At 33.5% G+C, this 19,351-nt stretch overlaps 2 protein-coding genes across 2 annotated transcripts; both read right to left on the bottom strand.

Moving 5' to 3' along the window:
• Positions 1 to 1,263: 1,263 nt before the first annotated feature.
• LOC140757146 (uncharacterized) lies at positions 1,264 to 3,071 on the bottom strand. The gene is made up of 3 exons (XM_073092684.1): positions 2,706 to 3,071; positions 2,018 to 2,272; positions 1,264 to 1,889 (listed from the first exon to the last, which is right to left on the bottom strand). The coding sequence occupies exons 1-3, from the start codon at positions 3,032 to 3,034 to the stop codon at positions 1,331 to 1,333; spliced, it is 1,143 nt and encodes a 380-aa protein (XP_072948785.1). The 5' UTR covers positions 3,035 to 3,071; the 3' UTR covers positions 1,264 to 1,330.
• Positions 3,072 to 7,084: 4,013 nt separating this feature from the next.
• LOC140757155 (xanthine dehydrogenase-like) lies at positions 7,085 to 18,064 on the bottom strand. The gene is made up of 17 exons (XM_073092693.1): positions 17,977 to 18,064; positions 17,239 to 17,396; positions 16,160 to 16,320; positions 15,503 to 15,873; positions 15,043 to 15,263; positions 14,501 to 14,603; positions 14,034 to 14,161; positions 13,237 to 13,524; positions 12,827 to 12,988; positions 12,422 to 12,550; positions 11,579 to 12,066; positions 11,314 to 11,497; positions 11,006 to 11,201; positions 10,132 to 10,898; positions 9,856 to 10,048; positions 8,509 to 8,622; positions 7,085 to 7,274 (listed from the first exon to the last, which is right to left on the bottom strand). The coding sequence occupies exons 1-17, from the start codon at positions 18,017 to 18,019 to the stop codon at positions 7,204 to 7,206; spliced, it is 3,777 nt and encodes a 1,258-aa protein (XP_072948794.1). The 5' UTR covers positions 18,020 to 18,064; the 3' UTR covers positions 7,085 to 7,203.
• Between the last annotated feature and the right edge of the window lie 1,287 nt (positions 18,065 to 19,351).

Below are 19,351 nucleotides of genomic sequence, written 5' to 3' on the forward strand. Positions count from 1 at the left end.
TTTGGGGACTCACTACTTAAATTTAAAATAAATCTATAATAAAATTTGTTTTTATTTTTTAAATATATGTATTGCATAACACGTGTATATTTTAATAAAAATTATATTAATCTAATTTTATATACATAATTTAAATAATAATTTAATTTTGAATAATGTTATGTATGATTTGTTTTAATATTTTGTATTATATAATTTTGTATAGAGAAATTTAAGTTTATTCAATATTTTGTGTAAATTTAAACTTAAATGGAATTATTCTAAATATTTGTAAATTGATCTAGTATTGTATAATTTTTTTTAGGCGTCTATTTATTACGAATGCCGTGCTCACCTATAATTGTGGGGACACGACCTTTTATTCGCTACTGTTATCTTTGTGAATTGTTATTGTGTTTTCTGCGTTAATTAAATAAATAAATAAATTATCAACCCATTATTGTCCCATTGCTGGGCACGATCTCTTCTCAGAGCGAGAAGGATTAGGCTATAGTCCACCCCGCTGGCCAAGTGCGGATTGGTAGTCTTCACATACCTTTGAGATTTTTTTAATAAATCTCTCAGGTATACAGGTTTCTTCACGATGTTTCCCTTCACCGTTTAAGCAAGTGACAATTAATTTCTATCTATAATATTATAAAAAAAACATTGTCACGGCAACGAAAACTTTAACACCGATTTTTATAAAGCTTAACATTTAAAAAAAATATGGCTTTGTTTTTAAAAAAGGAAAATGCATTTTCTATTAGCATCGTCTCTTATTTACGTGTTCATGAAATATATCGTAGTAAAATTTCCTCGGAGAATGAATACAAAAAATCATATTTCTATTCGTCGGACTGACGTGCACTGACGATATATCCAGCTTGGGAAATTGCTTAGGATTTTTCATTTTCACCGAGCGCAATAGAGCAAGCATTTGTAAACTTACCTCCCGTATTTATTCTTAAATGATCCTCTTTGTTCTGAACATCATAGTTTACTGGAAACACATTACCACCATACATTTTAAAAGAAACATTCTAGAAATAGACATTAATCTTTGGAATTTAACCCTTAAAATGGGCGGTGGAGCTATAAGTAATTACTGGATTTGAATGTTCACTTTCGTTGATAAAATATGTTTATAATGAACCACTTATACTTAGTCATTATGTTTAGATCGAATTGAAATCATTTATTATAGTAAAAGTGAGTACATATAATACATATTATTAAGTTTTACATCATATTGTTTCACGACTTAGGTATTTAAACAAAACACAAATTTAAAATTATATTTTAATCTAAAATAAACTATGAACCTCTAAATGTTGTACATAATTGTAACTTAAGACTTGGAATCAGCTTTATTATAAGAAGGGTGGGTTACAGTAACACTTTCGACTCTCCTCTCTAAATCGTCTAGTTCTTTTTGCCTCTCTATATTTCTATTGTCGTCTTCTCTTTTCCTTCTTCGATCTCTCCAAGACTCTTTAAAATCAACTTCTTTGTTATTATCGTCCATATCGAATTTATAGGTATTTGTATTTTTATTTACATTTTCAGAATAACTTTCGTCATTATTTAATTCTCTTGTGTTATAGGTATTTTTTAAAAGATTCTTTCTTTTATCTTTTACATTAAATTTTTGGTTCATGATAAACTTTCTCTTACACGCTGGACACAATCGTTCAATGTATGATCTCTTATTTATTTTGTAATATTTATAAGGATTGTGTGGATCGGGAACGATGCTTTTACTGGGTAATTTTTCACTATTTTCTTTGGGGGTCTTTCCCTTTCTTAGTTTAGTAAAGCCATATAACTTTCTTTTCTTATTCTTTTTACCTTTTGTCGTTGCGGATTTGTTATGGGAAAAAAACGGAAGCTTAATATTTTTTAGAGCACTGCAAAATGAAATTTAAAAAAATTGTGTGTCATTTAAACTACTACAACAGCAAAAAAAGTTTCTTAAGAAAGTTAAAAACGTCAATGCAATTATGTTATAGTTACAGAAGTAAAAAAAAAATCTCACCATTTTTTTTGTTGGTAGTGTACATTGCTTTTACTAAACGATTCGTCGTCTAATTTCTTTTTAAGAGTACTATCAAATCCAGGAATAGCCTTTCCACCCTTGTTTTCTGTTGAAGTAGCATCTAAATTTAAATTAGGAGGATTTTCATGAGGACTTTCTGCATTCACGTCTGAGTAATCTTCATTATTATATGCTTTTTCGTCAGAATTTATTCCATCGAGATTTCCATAATCATTGTAGTTATTCAAATGTTTTCTGAAACATAATGTTCTTTAATTTATAAAAAAGAAACTTTATCAGTATTACAAACTTATAATTGTTTCCGAGTCCGTCCGTCCGTCCGTCAGTCCGTCCGAGTTTCCGAGTCGGGGAGTCCGAGGTTCGTATCCTATTACTATGTACTATATAGTTATGATTTTTAAAGTTATTTAGTTATTATAAATTAATCGGCTAATCTCCAGAAGTACCTCAGAACTATTTATTTTATTATTCATTTCCATTGTTAAACCCATACATGACGACATAGAGGCGACATATTCAGATTCTTAAAAATGTCCTCAAGGGCGTATGAAGCCTACCTGGCCAGCGCTTTGGACCATTCATTTATTATAAGTTACATTTCTCAAATTTCACTAAGCAAGGAGAATTTTACACAACTGTTTCAAAATATCAATCGTCGACTACATACATATTGCTGTGCTGAAACTCGTAGGGATCATTTTCTCCGAACGACTCGTCTTCGGCACTTTTGATAAAGTTGGCGACATCTATCTGGGCCACGGGATCTTTATCGTATGCCATGTCGCCCATGTCGTAATCATGACGTTTCCTAACTCTTCCTTGTTCGACATTCCTTTTCCGATAACGAAGATTTGCCGCTTCCCTGATTTTTCTACTCTGGCTATTTCTTGACTCATTATCAGATGTATACTCGTAACAAAAACTTATATTAAAACATATCAACAAACTTAGTAAATAAAGATACCGTAACATTTTTATGCGACATGACTGTGACATTTGATAAAGTCATGACAGTTTAACGTCATTGTATGAAAAAAAAATAAAAATCCTGTAAAGAGGTTGAAATATATTAACAAATCAAGATGTTAATAACTTTTTAGAACGTTTTATTATATAAATTAATTTTATTGTTCCTATTTTGTACAGAGGTATGAGGATCAAATAAAAGGTAGCTAAAGTGCGTATTTGTGAACTCCACATAACAAAAAAGAACTGAAAAAGCTGTGTGACCAAACATAAATATCATCACATACCTGTTTCTAAACAGGGCTATGATGAAGATGATATATCAATTATCGTACCGACGTAGGTATGGAATTTGTAACGTAAATGTGCATTAAGGATTTTTTAACCCTTCTCTAGGGAGAAAATGCATGACGTAGAAACTATCTGTAGAATGAGGTGCCAAGAATACAGTAGAATTGAGAACATCTTCTTTTTGAAGTAGTTTAAAAAATGTAGGTTATTCCAAAACACTATTAAAATTTTATTATACTATACATCCTAGATTCAATATTATCCTCTTGCATTGCCAAATTCCAATCTTCAGGTGTACAATCTAACCCAGGGGTCTATTAGGAAAACAAGTCGTTTTCCTTCCCCGGTCATAATCCGACGCAGCACCCTCCAGCCCTGTCATACGTTAACGAGCTGACATAAAGGGGGCGGGGCATTAACGACTGGCATAAATTAGGAAGATTTATGGTGGCCATGCCAGGGTCCCTTATTCATAGGGGTCCAGTCGAGGTTGTTCGGGTTTCTGTTGACGAGACTCTTTTCGAATGGTTCGGGAATTTTATGGGCTTTACGTTGCATGACAGGCCTAGAGTCTTGTGTTATAATAGGACACATTATAATATTAGGAACCAAACTACGCCAGCCAACGCAGTTCTTTGAAATGCTTATTTATCTAAGATGATACCTTCCTGAAAAACCATATTATTTACCCCAGTGGGAAGAGTTATGACATATAGTGTCATGGAACTCCTCTTAAGCAGTACTTGAACTTAAGCAGTAGGGATTTTAGTTGTATATTGTACTTACCCTAGTTTCATAGTCGTGCAAAAGAAACAAAAACGTATTCAACCAGCGCGGTTGATAATTAATCCAAATACTCTCTGAGGAACGCCACTGAATTATCTACTTAGACTTAGAAAAGTTTGACGTTAATAAGTTAGTCTTACATATATTACAACTAGAAATATCTACTCTATTTAACTGGAAAAAAATACCGTTACACGTATTTTCCATAATAACAATGTGTTACCTACATTTGACGATACGATCAGTAAAGAAAAAGTACGCGATGATTCCACAATAAGTTATTTCAAATAAAAAAAATAATGATTCACTTAACATGTGACTTAGAATTATTTGCATAAAACATGTTAACGTGAATATTTAAGACCGTTTAAATTTCAAAAAGCTATGAATAATTATCTTTATGTAAAAGCAATAAATGTAAAAACCTAACAGTAACTACTTTAATTAGTAATATGCTATAATAATTAAGCAACGAATATAGATAAAACTACGTCAGCACACAAAATTAACTACCTCATAAAGATTTAATCAAAACGATAAACATTATAAGTTGTAATAAATTACATACTCGTATTTAAGCGAGAAAAGGGCAAATTTAATGAACTAAGTAAGAATCGAAATTGCGCCCGGAGGGTTCCGTACTACCATTTTTTATTTATTGTTAGTACCTATATATTATTTTTGTTTTAATGGCAGCCGTAGCAATAAATTGTGCATTGTGAAGATTTTAACTGTCTTACTATTACTTATTGTAATATATTTATGGTATTTCCAATTTTGTAAAAGTTACTAGAATCTATCTATAACGGAAAAGAAAGAGCCCTGTGAGGGATAGACGGCGAAGGCTTAGTAATAGAATTAAGTCTAGGTACGGAACCCTAAAAAAAGTAAAATTATCATCAAAAATTCTACTTCATATGAACAAGATATAATTTTATCTAGACAGAAAATAAATTATTATGGACCTTCCTAGCTTGTAACATCGACGATATTGGGTAAATGAATGGCCTTTGTAACACCCTGTAATTTAGATAAGGCGGTTTTTTAGGGTTCGCGCCAAATCGCAAAAAGGTTAATAGCCTAGCTATCCTGATGGTTTTAGTCCGCTGATTCTTGTGCCTAACCCCAATCGTGGAAAGAAAAATTGTCAGTAAAGTTTAGTTCATTTTTATATAATTAGAAAATTGATTTACATGTCATTACTATTTTTATAAAATATATTTTATTTTTTGTCTTCATAATTTAGCTTAGGTCTTATTTCACTTGTAGCTAATACCAAACAATTTATTCATATAATTTAACATCTAGATCATCTCCATTATACGAATTATGATGAACGATAACTATAGACACAACTTTTACAAGGAGGAAAATATCGGGAGAAAACTTGAGGGTTAGTTAAATATTGACGCCGTTTTGGAAATATGTGAAGCCTGAATCCGAAGAAATGCCTAGCAGTGAAACAATATAAATTGTACGATTTAAATTTGAATTTAAATTATGTGTGTCATGTGTCATGAAACTGGAGCTATACCTACTGAGCATACAAATTGGAGTACAATATGTTAGTTAATAAGCGATCCTTCAAGTGATAACAGAGTAATGCTTTTAGCACTATTTGGTAAGCGAGATCACAACAAGACTAATTGCCTTGGTATGCAAATTGTCTTTACAATTGTTTAGTAAGATAATGGATATATGAATCAAATAACGTTTTGCTACAGAAAATATTTGACTTGTTGTGAGACACGCTTGCATACAATTAATACAATAGTAGAAATTCGAATCGAGGTAAATTTTTTTGTACTCTCTGTTTATAGGCACTTTGCACATACATATAGTTTGCGCCAAACTGCTAGTCCGCTCTGAAGTTGTCGCGGGCAGATGCAGTCATACATTTTGCTATGGCGACGGGATTCATTTCTATATGCAGAGCGGACATTGTTACGCTGACTATACCATGGCATCGACAACTGCTATGACATGCCAAGGTGTCGAGGTTATCTTACGGTTTCTACAGACTAACTCTACTTTGCTAATAGCTCTATGTAATCTGATGATTACTAAAAGTGTAATTGTTTATTTTTAAGAGAATATTTACAGTACTATTTATTACATTGTACAGTTATATTTTAATTAAGCATGCTCAAATACTAACCTTTCTAGAACTAATTCAATATCGTAATCTTGAGAAAGTGTGAAGATTTTCCTTTCTTCAGCAAGCCTTAGAAATGCATGAGGCGCATTATGCAAAGCGCGCTCCGTCCCCCTCAGCTCCCAGCTTTGTTTCTGGAGATAAATCCTATCCCCATTTATTGTTCACAACTTACTCTATCCTCATTTCGTTTAGCCTATTATTCCTTTAAGTCAGGCACTTAATAAGACGTGATCATTTGAAATAATAATTTAGCTGAGTTACATGTAAGGCCGCTATCATACTCGCCAAGACTGGCAACTCATCAGTGATCGGCTTCAGGTAAATATTCTTTTGTACATGATGTTCACAGTAGGTGTCCATCGGTGGTACTGACCACTTAAAATGAAGTTATATATTTTTATTATGTTTATCATGGTACAGATATTGTGCCATATTTTTTCTGATAAAAGTAAATTTTATTAAAATCAGCTAAACTTATAATATAAAAATATATGCGTTTTGATATACAAAACGTTAGCCTTCGTTAGAAAGGTGTAAAAACCATAAAGATTACATTTATATATATAACGATTATATTCAATTCATTTCAAAATGTTTTATTTTTAATCTTTGGATCATTAACATTAAGTAATTAAGAATTCATGTACCGGCACGTTGTCCTCCAAAATCTGCTGAAACTAACGAAGGCTTATTGTTATAAATTAACAGATAATATTCAGCTTCACTCGGGGCGTTTACTGCGTACAGCATTGCCTTATTAATTTTCATGTATATTCATATTGAGTTCTCTACCTCTTATTTTAAAAGATTAACGTTATTGCAAAGTAATATTAAAAATCCAGTGAGAATTATGAAGTATAAATACTATATTTATTAAAGTAACTTAGACATTTACAAAACTACAAACCAAAATGTAGCTGAAGAAGAACCAAATTACAAAAAACTTCAGTGTGTAAATACGACTTCAGTAGAACTTAAAATCATTGACATCGGTTGCAGCTGCCATACATATGTTTTCCACTGTGTATGGCCCATCTGTAATAAACAAATATAATTATAATAAAACCCCCACTGCTTAAAAATATAGCCAATATTACTCCCACAATTTAGGCAAATCCAACTACACCTCATATTATGTTAAAATCCGTTAAGCCTTTTGGGCTGTACGGCTTGCCAAATTATAACTACCTTGTCAAATAATACCTAAGACATCGACGGTACCTACGTATAAAGCGACATGTCAAAAACGCAGGTTTATAGGAGAGCGTAATTAATGTTCAAACCAATCTAGAAATAATTATCTATACAATTTTAAGAATATTTTTTTTATAATGTTGTTATAGCTTTCGAAACTTTGTACTATGTAGTATTTTTAAATATTGTTTTTTTTTATATTTACCAGAAAAACTGACAGATGACTCTTTCTACGTGAAAAGGCAAATAAAAGTATGCCAGACAAGTCTGAGATACAACTTTATACGTAGGAAACATGAAAATGGTATTGATATCTTACTCAGATTTTACATTGATATCTTACTTTTGTAGCTTAGAAAAACAATAACATTTTTTTTGTGTTCTTACTTATTATTTATAGCGGAAAATAGACTTTTTAGACGTGATGTAAAGTTAGACATGACCGCGTTCATGCTGAGTGGCGCGTTTTTTAAGACATCGTACAAAGCGATAAGTAGGAGATATCCGCATTTACGACACCTATTACCTGTAAATGTTATACTTGTTCTCTTATACGAATGATAAATCTAGTAAAATACATCATATTTAAAGAAAAATCTTATATAGGCATACGCGTATGGACAATCCAAAGCCGTGTATGCAATAAAAAATAATGCAATTTTTGACATATCGCTTTATACGTAGGGACCGTCGACATATGTATGTATTGCAAACGCTTGAAAAAACATTACCCAGGACTGTCGGGTAAGGAGTCAGCTAGACAAAAAATCTTCTACTTAAAATTAATATGGGAAATGAATACACAAATGTCCTGAGACTGACTAAGTCCTAAGTGAGTTGTAACCAATCGCTTAATTAGAGAAGCTCGGAGAATTCCCTCACGCTGCTCCAACGCTGAAATATGAGATGAACTGCACTAATTGTTGAATTATAACGTCAGGGACCGACTAAACGTGCCCTTTAAAGTATGATGCAAATAAAATTCTATCATCCAAAAGCCGTTACCAAAATCTTACATTGTTACCCTATGATCATCACAATCCCTGTTACACAATGTTAAAAAAAGATTACAAACCTATTTGGTACCACTCAGTGGATGGTATACCAGATTCTTGACGAGCAGAAGTAAAGGCTTCTCTTATAGCGAAAGGCACAGCGACTGCCATACAAGTTGCAGGCTCTCCAGTTGCTACAAATAAATAATTTTAACAAATATTTTTAATTTCTGGATATTTTTAAAAGTCCTAAGGACATGAAATTGACAAGAGGTAGATTTAAAATTCATATCACTGGACGAACACATAAACAATAGAAAAGTTTTAAATATTAATATTTTTACTGTATTAACACGTTAGCTGCGGAACGCGGCTTAAAACACCTCGTCCATGTCTGGTCGTTATAGCGGTAAGAAAAAACTTTAACTTCTCTGTGGTGCGAGAGGCATAACTTCCGTCTGGTTCAGTGTAGGAGAGTGATAACTATATGTTTGTGATGTGCTACTGATTCCTAGTTCTATGGTACACCAACCTAATGTCGGGTTTGTTAGACCTCGTGCCGCACTGAACAAATAATAATGCTAACACAGTGCGGAACGAGGTTGCGAACGCCTCGTTTCCCCACGCACCTCGTACCGCACCCCACGCTACCTTCACGTGGTTAGTGTTGTGCAACGCAGTCGAGGCTGTCTTTGTGTTGAAAATTATCATGTCGAAACGTTGCCGAAAAAAGTTGATCATGGAGGAAGATGAAGAAAAACCGGTTGAAAAATCCACTGCAAAGAAAGCACATCATCTCGATAAGGGTCCAAAGAAGAAGAGATATGTCGGATGCTACGAAAAACTCCGCACATTCTTGACATGTCGTGAGACAGACAAAAAGCCAAAAAAAAAATCTCACGGAATACACTGTTTGCAAAAAACCTTATTGTCTGAAATGTTTCAATGAAAAACATCCATAACTTTTCCCCTTTTTGTATTCATTATGTCCATAACGTTGATAAATAAAAACAATAAAATAAAATCGATATTTATTTTCCCATCACTAAATTATATCGAAACCTGCCATTTTTCAGTGCCGGCCGAGGTGCATTAGACCCCACATTTTATTTTACCCATAGAATCTAAACTAACTAATTTGACCAAGGGCGGTGGCAGATCTAGGTTAATCAACTCATTGTTAATAATAATCAAGACAAAAGCCGTCAATTTTATCTTATTTGGCGCCAAAAAAAGGATTTTAGTCTCCTTCGGGCGGTGGGATTTAATACGCCTCGTGCCGCCACAATGTCGGGTATAGGACGAGGTTTAAAACAACTCGTAACGCAGTAATGGAAAGTACAGAAAAATCTGTGCCGCTGGGAACGTGTTAATAGGTGTACGGTTTCGTTTAAGATAAAAATAAATCAAAAAGTGGTTTTACTCACCCTTAGCACCGAGATACAGGTTGGGACCCATAGGTTTTTTTCTTAAATATATTCTGGAGTCTCGAGCAATGTCTCTTGCTTGAGGAACCTTATAATTCCAAGTACGATCCGTAAGATTTTCCCCTGTAGCCTTATCGTACACTAGTTCTTCAATTGTGTGATAGCCTACTCCCATTGTAAATGCACCTTCTATCTACAATTTTTTTTATAAGTTTACAATACATTTTCATACAATATTAACTATGGTATTTACGCTTTATTATTCAATTCACTTACTTGTCCTATATCCATCCTAGGACTAACACTTTGACCAACATCTTCTATTAAATCTACCTGGTCGAATTCCCATTGTCCTGTTAAGACATCGACGGTAACTTGCGCTACAGTACAACCAAGAACGGAATAATTAATCGCATCATTATCATTAACGTGACTATGTGTTTGTAGATCCACACCGGCATTAAAAGCTTCAAGAATCAATTCTTGCCAAGTCGGATTATCCATTTTAGCTCTTATAGGTTCAAGATTTTTTAATAACATCTCACAGCATCTTTGTACTCCTAACCCTACAGACTGTGATGCAGTACTTCCACCAGTAATAAAGCCGTTAGGGTTAATTGTTGTATCATTCGCTTTTATTTGAACTTTATCGATAGGTATCTTCAAGAAGTACGCACATATTTGTACAGCTTTTGTATTAATCGCCTGCCCTAATTCAATGCCACCGTGAGCTATAGCGACAGTACCATCGCCATGATAAACTGATAAGTTAACATCCAAAGTTGACACCCCAGTAACTAGCCATTGCATTAAAGCAACGCCCTTCCCTTGTTTCTTCCACCTATTTTCTGCATTAAACTTTTCTATCTCAGCTTTCCTTTTAGTGTACATAGACTTTTCTTTGATTATGTTTACCATTTCTATAACATCATTTTTAATTTCAGGACTGATGTTAGTTAAACGAACATCTATTGGATCAAGAGACAGGGCATAAGTAATTCTTTCCATAAACGTTTCAGCCATTGCTATTGCTTCTAAGGAGCCTGTGAAAAACATTTAAGAAATTAGATTGTAGTACTACCGACCAGTTTTCTCTATGATTATCTTGGGTTGTTGCACAAGTTTAAGTTTAGTTTAAATACATATTTACCAGGTGATCGGCACCACGTATTAGATGGTGTATCCGTGACAACATTGTATGCTTTCAAATTCCACTTTGATTTATCATAACAGTTGCTATGGGAGTCAGCAGCGAACTGAATCAAAGGCTCATTTGTTATATATCCATCGTCTTCGTACATATCCTCATTAATAAATTGTATAACACCCTGATTATTAACTGCAATCTATAAATCGAATGATAAAAGTTTTATTATGATATAGACTAATAAACAAGTATCTATAACTTCATATTACGTATTTTCCCAAATTAATTAAACATTTTGGCCAAAGTCTTACTTCGAAGTCCGTATTACAAGACAGTCTCTTTCCGACAGCCCTCATGTTAGTTCTTAAAGACTGTATAAATCTGCAAGGTCTATTTAACTTGTAGGCGACTAAACTGCAGGCTAAAGCAATCTGGTTTGAACGAGAAATTTTTATGCCGAAAGTGCCACCAAGGCGCCGTATTTTTACATCAATCCTGAAATACGCATGACACGTAAACGATCGTTAAGTATTTTTTCTTAAATAATAAACAATAGAATAGAATTGGATCACAAACCTATTTTTATTTATGTTTAATAACCGAGAAATCGACCATTGTACGCCATCCATCCACTGAGACGCAGGGTAAGTACTGAGCCCTTCTTCCGATGGTCGAGAAACACACACCAAAGTTTCTAAACAAAAGTGATATTGTCCTCGAATTGTATGATTTCCTTTAATTTTTGTGGCGACATCGTTTCCAGGGTTAGTTGCATCAGTAGATCTAAACAATGTTACCCGATTCGGGTCCTTTTTGGCTAATTTAACATCAATAACCGGGAGTTTATCATTAGTATAATATGTTATACTAACAAGTTTAACTGCCACATTAGCTATGTGTTGTGTTTTAGCTACAATAATTCCGAAAGGTTGATTAAAATATTTAACTTCTCCACTACAAAGTAATTCTTCATTTGTTTCATAAAACCTGCTTCCAGCTGGTGTAAAAGAATTTGTCCCTGGTATATCTTTTGCTGTCAAAAATGCTATAACTCCAGGATATTTCTGAAATTATTTATCAAGTATACTTAAATAAGTGTTATTTTCATTGCGTTGTAATTTTCACGTAATACTAGATATCTGATTAAATAATTTTTATCTTAGGTTTATCGAAACAATCCAAATATATCCATATATATAAAATCCTCGTGTCGCAATGTTAGTTACCGTACTCCTCCGAAACGGCTTTACGGATTTTCACAAAATTTTATATGAATATTCAGTAGGTCTAAAAATCGGCTACTATCTATTTTTCATACCCCTAAGTAATAAAGGTTATTCACTCTTAACATTTTTTTATATATATATGGCAACACAACGTTTGCCGGGTCAGCTAGTATCTATATAAGAATATGCTTACCAAAGCGTAACTTGCATCAATACTTTTTATTGTACCAAGAGGAACAGTTGTCAATGCAAAAGCGGCGTATACCTCATGCGGAAGACACGGTAAGTCTTCCGTATAAGAAGCTTCGCCTGCACACTGAATCTGTGAAGATATTTAACTTGAATTTAATACCGTAGAAACAAACGAAATGCAAATGATATCTTGAGTTGCAGCTTGTACATTTAACATATTATTCTACATTTTTGCTGTAACATTTTGTGAAATATTTAAGGCATGTAAATTATCAATAATAATGATACGGTCATCAACATCACCTAATTTAATAATTGAGCGATTTTTGTCAAATTGGCCATTAAGTCAAAATTTTTAATTTTTAGTTCCTCATAGGTAATACTTATTATTTTACCATCAACTTACTAGTGCATCCACTTTTTGTATCGGCTCATTCAATGGATATAACGATGGATCACTAACATACTCTTGTCGTCCCTTAGAGACTCCACGGTTTTGTTTTAGATCAGTCGCACCAGATACATATCGAGGGTTTAAAATTGCCGGTGGGCAAAGATATAGTAGACACTGCAAGAAGTGTAGAAAATTACAAAAATATAAAAAATATATAAATACCTTATATTCCCAAACGCTTAGGAAATATTTGGTGGTTTTTCTTATTGACCTGGTTTTTGTTGAAACTATAATAATTTATGTATCTATTCATATTGGTTGAACATTTTAATTAGTATAATTGTAGCTATCACGCAATTCAATCTTTTTTTTGGCATATAATTATATTTCTTGTTATTCGTATAATCTGCTTGCCAACCAACCTTATAAAATAATGCAATTGCCAGTTGCCTTCTGTATGCCACCGAAGGGTTTGGAGGATCTTCTGTCACAACCATTTCATTTGACAACACCTTAATTGCTTCAGACAAGGTTTCATTCACGAATAGTTTCCTATTTTTTAAAAACTTTTCTGTTTTTGTTGCTCGACTGAAGGTAGGAGAAAGACCACCGTATACTATTCTACAATCCTGGACTTTATTGTCTGGACTTAGTTTATACAGAAATCCAGCATTCACCATAGCATGAGCGTTTTGAGCGCGAGGCATTATCTGAAAAGAGAAAAAAGTAGAATTTCTATCTCAACAAAAGTAGAATAATGAATATTCCAAGAAAAAATATAAGATAGTAGGTAGTCAAGTACACTATCAAATTTGTAATTAATTTTGACTGTTTGGGTCCAAGTTTGTATGAATGGTGTACTATATTCTGTTGTTTTTGCTGTTGTCATTGATAAATTTATTTCTGTTGGACAATGTTGTTTAACTGGTTTCCAATTACAAAAAACTACAAACAAGTTTACAGTTCCATAAGTGACGATCCGCGTGGCAATGCGATCACTGTACTGGTCTGACACTGAGAGGACCCCGGGTTCGATCTTTGGTCAGACAGATGTCTAAATAATTAATATAGATTCTGGTTGTTTATATATTCGTCTTGTATGTGTCCATAGCACACGAACAAGAAATCTACTAGTGTGGGACTTTGAGTGTAGAAAGCCCTTAAATAATATATTGTAGTAATTAAAATAAAACAGACAGATATGTAGTATGGAACCTACCTTTTTGGTCACTAGCTTGTACTGGTTGTTAAGTGGTGGAAACATTACGTTCAGAATTATTTTTCCTCTCATATTTTCCTTCAAGAAACCCTCCATACTTACTGTTTTACTATGTACGGGACTGGTCACTAAAAATATTTGTATATTAACTATTAACGTGTGGTATGAATATAGCATCTAGGTATACATATTATGAAATACACTAGAATGTGCACAAGAGGCCACATCTTTATGAATCGACTTTTTCAAGTCTATTTCAACGAAATATGTCCATGATAAAAAAAAATTGAAATTGGAATTTGGAATTAATTGAAAGAAATAAGTTTTAGAAAAAATGTCTAATTTTGAAAAGAAACTTCTTGAAGAAGAAACGACTCTTTTCTTCTTCCGGTATTTTTTTTATGTTCGTTACAGTAACACACTTAACGTCAGGCTTTCATTCTAGTTCCTTTACATAAAAATCTTACCTATTATAATCTGGGCTCCAACGGAATTAAGAAGAAGGAAAATATCTGAACTGAATTCAGGATGGTTATGCTTTATCATCAAATTGCCAGCAATTGTTCCAATCTGTAATAAAAAATGTCAGTTAATTGTGAAATATCATGGTATATGGTAATAGTAAACAACTGAATCATGTGCTCTTTCCGCAATAAGTACCTAACAAATTTTACAATGATAAAGAAACAGATGGATGTTTCTTTGTGATCTAAAACTTGGTATCGATAACAGTAATGTTTAGTAGAATAACAACAATTCCGATACTTGGAGTTGCAAATGTTTATGATCATTTCCGTGCTTTGCATATAAACACTTAATAACGGTTGTTATCACAAGAAAACATTTAATACCGTATACTGTTTACTCCCTCCTCCTCCTCCTCAATCTCATTCTGAGAGGAGACCCGTGCCCAGCAGTGGGACAGTAAAGGGTTGATGACGATGATGATGATGACTGTTTACATTGCTTTTATGTGACCCTAGGAACCAAAAAAACATTTACCACTTACATTTCGAACAGGAATATGTGCGATTAGCTCCATGTGCTCGACAATAATCTTTAAATATCCGAAGTATTGCTGGTTGCTAACATTATTCAATATCTGCATGGTTTCAGTAAGCGTGTTACCAGCTCCAACCACTAAGTTCTGATCCAATATACATCCTTTCAATGACCGTAATCTACTAATGTCTATAAGTATTCGAGGATATTCGTCCCTTGGATAAACTCCTAAAATAACAAAGCTTATTTTATTTTAATTCTTAACCACACTTAGTAATTCACTTAACCTAAATGCCCTAATAAAACGAGTTTACAAGAACAACGCAGGTAAAAATTACAGATGCGATATAAAATACTGGTTTTATAAAATTTGCAATGTCTTTAACTCTTAAAACGAGTTGCAATTTAAACTGTAACCTTAATTACACCAGTTTCATTGTATAAAGGGCATGTGAAATGGAAATTACCTTTCGCAGTATTGCCAGCGACCAACATATACGAGCCGTCGCCTTTCTCTCGTAAAATGTTGAATATATCTGATATATCCTGTACTATATACCAAAGACGGCCATCACATAGTGGAATACAACGATAAGCCATAACCTCATCATCTGACACAAAGCACCAGTCAGATTCATCACATTTATCTTTGTTACATTCTTCACCATTCTTTTTACATATTTTCAAGTCCTCTATATCGGGTAAATCTGGTTTAGGAGCATCGCTAGCGAAATTCTTAAACGCATCTAGAATAGGTCTGTATCCCGTGCATCGGCAAATATTACTTCCCAGAGATTTTTCGATTTCAAGCATAGTAAGTTTTCTATTTTGAAGGGAACTGTAACAATAATAAATATTAACATACCGCGAAAATTTAAATCGATGATTGTAAGAATATCTTTTATCAACGGAATTTCGTCATACATATATTCGATAAAAAATGCATCAAAAAATAATTCTATTCTATTGTATAAACTCATGTGTGTAATTAAATTTTATTTATATATAATATTAAAGTTGTGACTTTATATTTGTATCTTTTTACTCAGTATATGTGTGTGTACTGTGTACAGGAGCACTTATACCAAGAGGTAGCTATGTCATTCATATAATGCAACTATCACCTGTACATCGACATCACGAATCCTGGACTGCAGTAGCCACACTGGGAGCCATTGTTCTCTGCGAGCGTCGTCTGCAGCGGGTGGTACCCGGTCAGCCGGTTTCCCAACTTCTCTATCGTCGTGATCTCCCATCCTTGACATGACGTTACTGATACTAAACACTGGAAGAATCATCTTAATATTAAGAGCAATACCCTCCTTCCACTATCACACAAATTTCTACGTTTATAGTAGTGTAAAGCTAAAGTATTGTACTCAAATTTTAATGGTTTAGGTTAGATTTGGTTCGACATATAATTAATTTTACGGTTTTTAGCGTTTCTATGTCATGTATAAAATATTTTATTGGCAAATAAATACAATATATTGAAACAATTGGTACAAAAATACTGCAAAATATCATATTCGTGACAAATCTTTATATAACAATTAATTAATTTACGACTGAAACAATAATAATATATTGAGACAGATGTTGGCTATCATCAAAATATTTTTTTAGCTGCAACTTTCAAGCTTACTGCATCCCATTTATTCAAATTTATCATACAAGACGTCAGACCATCTTCTACGAAGCTGGGCAAATGCGGGTCTGCATACGCCTTTGAGAAAGATATAGATAGATAATAGCTGTTAGATACAGCTATGTATGACCTCCCGCGTTGCGGAGCGGGTACCATACCATTTTGAGGCGCACGGGGTTTCAGGTTCAATGCCTGTTCAGACAGATATCTAAATGCTGGATTTGGATTTCTGTTCAGAGTCTGTATGGATATTTGTCTATGTGTGTGTTCATGACATCCACGCCAGGGAATCCTTGTATGGGATTGTGAATGTAAAAATAATTATTTGTTTGTCCTGCTACGTTATATTTATTGTGCCCTTAAAATAAACAATCAATTCTAATTTGAACAAGGGTTGATCTCTGGTAGAAAACCTATCGTTAGGTGTATGTATGTGTTATCGTTAAAAACCTAACAAATCATTATAAAATTATATAGGCCGCCATTCCGGATCGATGTCAAGAAACACGCCAATTCTACACCTACACTAAACATCAGATGTGTTGAAAAACTTACAGAATTGACTGCCTCCACTGATGCACCAGGGTACTTGATGACTGAGACCATGCAGGCACCACAGCCACCTTCCAGGCACATGTACTTCGTACCCCGTAACCCCAAGTGGTCCCGCAAGAAGACCAGCAGCGTCGTCGTAGAACTGACTTCACTCCCAACTGGAAAAAATCCACCAAATTCCGTGTATCCATCAAATTCCGGGAATGCAATTGCAGTAGCAAGGATGCACGCATTGTGTATAAAATAGTATTCACTCTATAGATGATGGATGACATGTGTGTAATCTTTGAATAGTTTGGAAAGTATTTCTAACGAGAAGTAGTTCTGTGTTTGTTGAGAGATAGTTTGTTGGAAAAGTGTGGATGCCGGTTGACTTGTATATGAGGCGATCTTCTTAGTCCTGAGGAATACCAGGATTGTGAATACCAGTGAACCTTTACCATCAGGTGCACTGCAATCCTGTTTGCTATTTCGATCTTATTAAATTATGACATATTCCTGATTTTCACTCTAAAGTCGTAAAAAATTATAAATTATAACTTGGCTGCACGAACAACACTGCCTCCTATAAAATCTTTTTCAGCAAAAATAGACATAGTATAATTATGTACTTTCCCCATAAAAAAATATTCACTGCCCTGATTATAGTAAGAAACAATTACTATTAAATACTAGTGCTAGTAAAGAATAAATTCAATTTAAATTGTGCTCTTGATTTTCCAAAATTTAAATATTTACCGTTAACACCGACTCCATTGACACTAAAGAAGATGCGATCCATGTCCGCCGCGCACGATAGTGTTCCGACAACTAAATTAAAATGGAGTAAAAAATAACATACTTATAAATAAATGAAACAGCTGTTTTCATTTCATGTTAAAGTAACCGAGTTTTTACGGTTACGGTATCAAAAAGTTACCAAACCAGGTGTTGAATATTTTGTTATAAACCTGGTTTTGTTTAAACAGCGGAACATGTTGTGATGGTACACTTTTTTGGCAAATGTAGAAAATATAACACAGGGAGATGTTATTAATTTATCACAAAAAAATGTTCTATGATTATTGTTAACAATCATAGGTAGAGAGAGATTGTGGTATTAGTGGTACATGAGAGGGATTGCCCCATGTGAAATCTGTTTTACACCTTTTAGTATCTGTTTTTAACTACCTATATGTAGATATGGTGATACATCGTAGGTACCTATTGTTAGTCCTGAGGACTGATACAGAACGTATTTGAACAAAAGACAGTATTATAAAGCTAAAAATAAGCCACAGACAGAGTAAATAAAGATCCACCACGATAAAAACATATTATGTTTGGTGGATCTTTAATTCTTCGTCAAATATATTATATTTGACCTATAATTTAAATGAGCTTTATTAATTTGTAATAACTGCCGTGAATGCCTTTTCGTCCATATTGGTTACTGTGTTCCTGAATTTCATTTAATATTACCTGATAATATTCATACCATATAGGTACGAGTTGAATTCAACCTTAGCATAAGATTATAATTTAATATTACTTACTTGTCCAGCATGTAGGTACCTCAGAACTGACACTACCGCTTACATATTACAGTAGATACAACCCCTATAATTTCACACTCCCTTGTCAAAACGTCAATTTCTCCCGACACCGCTTCATAAGCGTTGTATATTATACTACTAGTAACATGTCCGTCTATTTGTAAATCAAAGGCATTATAGAAAGCTTCAATTACAAATTGTTCCTATATAATTTAGTCTCTTTTAGTTCCTATTAAATCAAGTCGTTTAACAACACTTCGCAGTTTCTGTCAACTCCAATGCGAATACTTTGCATAAAACACTCCCACCCATTGTAAAACTATTTAAGTAATTGAGTTACTTAATTTTTATATAGTTTTTACAATTCATAATTTTAAAAGACAGGAACAATTTTTCTGTAAAAATTATTTGCGAATATTATTGATAATAGTATCGTTACAAAAATTACAGTGATACTTAAAGAACATGATACTGTTAGAGGGCTGATTTACCTGCCAATAAAAAATAGCAAAAATCACAATCAACAACTTTGCTATAGACCAGCTAATCCTTGCTAATAGCGGGTTAATTTTCCAACC

Source organism: Epargyreus clarus, unplaced genomic scaffold (assembly GCF_041222505.1).
Source record: "Epargyreus clarus isolate Ecla_fem2 unplaced genomic scaffold, WU_Ecla_fem_2.2 ptg000001l, whole genome shotgun sequence".
NCBI classification, from domain to species: domain Eukaryota; kingdom Metazoa; phylum Arthropoda; class Insecta; order Lepidoptera; family Hesperiidae; genus Epargyreus; species Epargyreus clarus.

Coding starts and splice junctions, on each gene's coding strand:
- LOC140757155 (XM_073092693.1), bottom strand. CDS start 18,019: ATGGATCGCATCTTCTTTAGTGTCAATGGAGTCGGTGTTAACG. Junction 16,321..17,238: donor CAGTGGAGGCAGTCAATTCT/GTAAGTTTTTCA, acceptor TGATTCTTCCAG/TGTTTAGTATCAGTAACGTC. Junction 8,623..9,855: donor CCTGTATCTCGGTGCTAAGG/GTGAGTAAAACC, acceptor ATTTATTTGTAG/CAACTGGAGAGCCTGCAACT.
- LOC140757146 (XM_073092684.1), bottom strand. CDS start 3,034: ATGTCACAGTCATGTCGCATAAAAATGTTACGGTATCTTTATTTACTA. Junction 2,273..2,705: donor GAGTTTCAGCACAGCAATAT/GTATGTAGTCGA, acceptor ATTATGTTTCAG/AAAACATTTGAATAACTACA. Junction 1,890..2,017: donor CACTACCAACAAAAAAAATG/GTGAGATTTTTT, acceptor TTCATTTTGCAG/TGCTCTAAAAAATATTAAGC.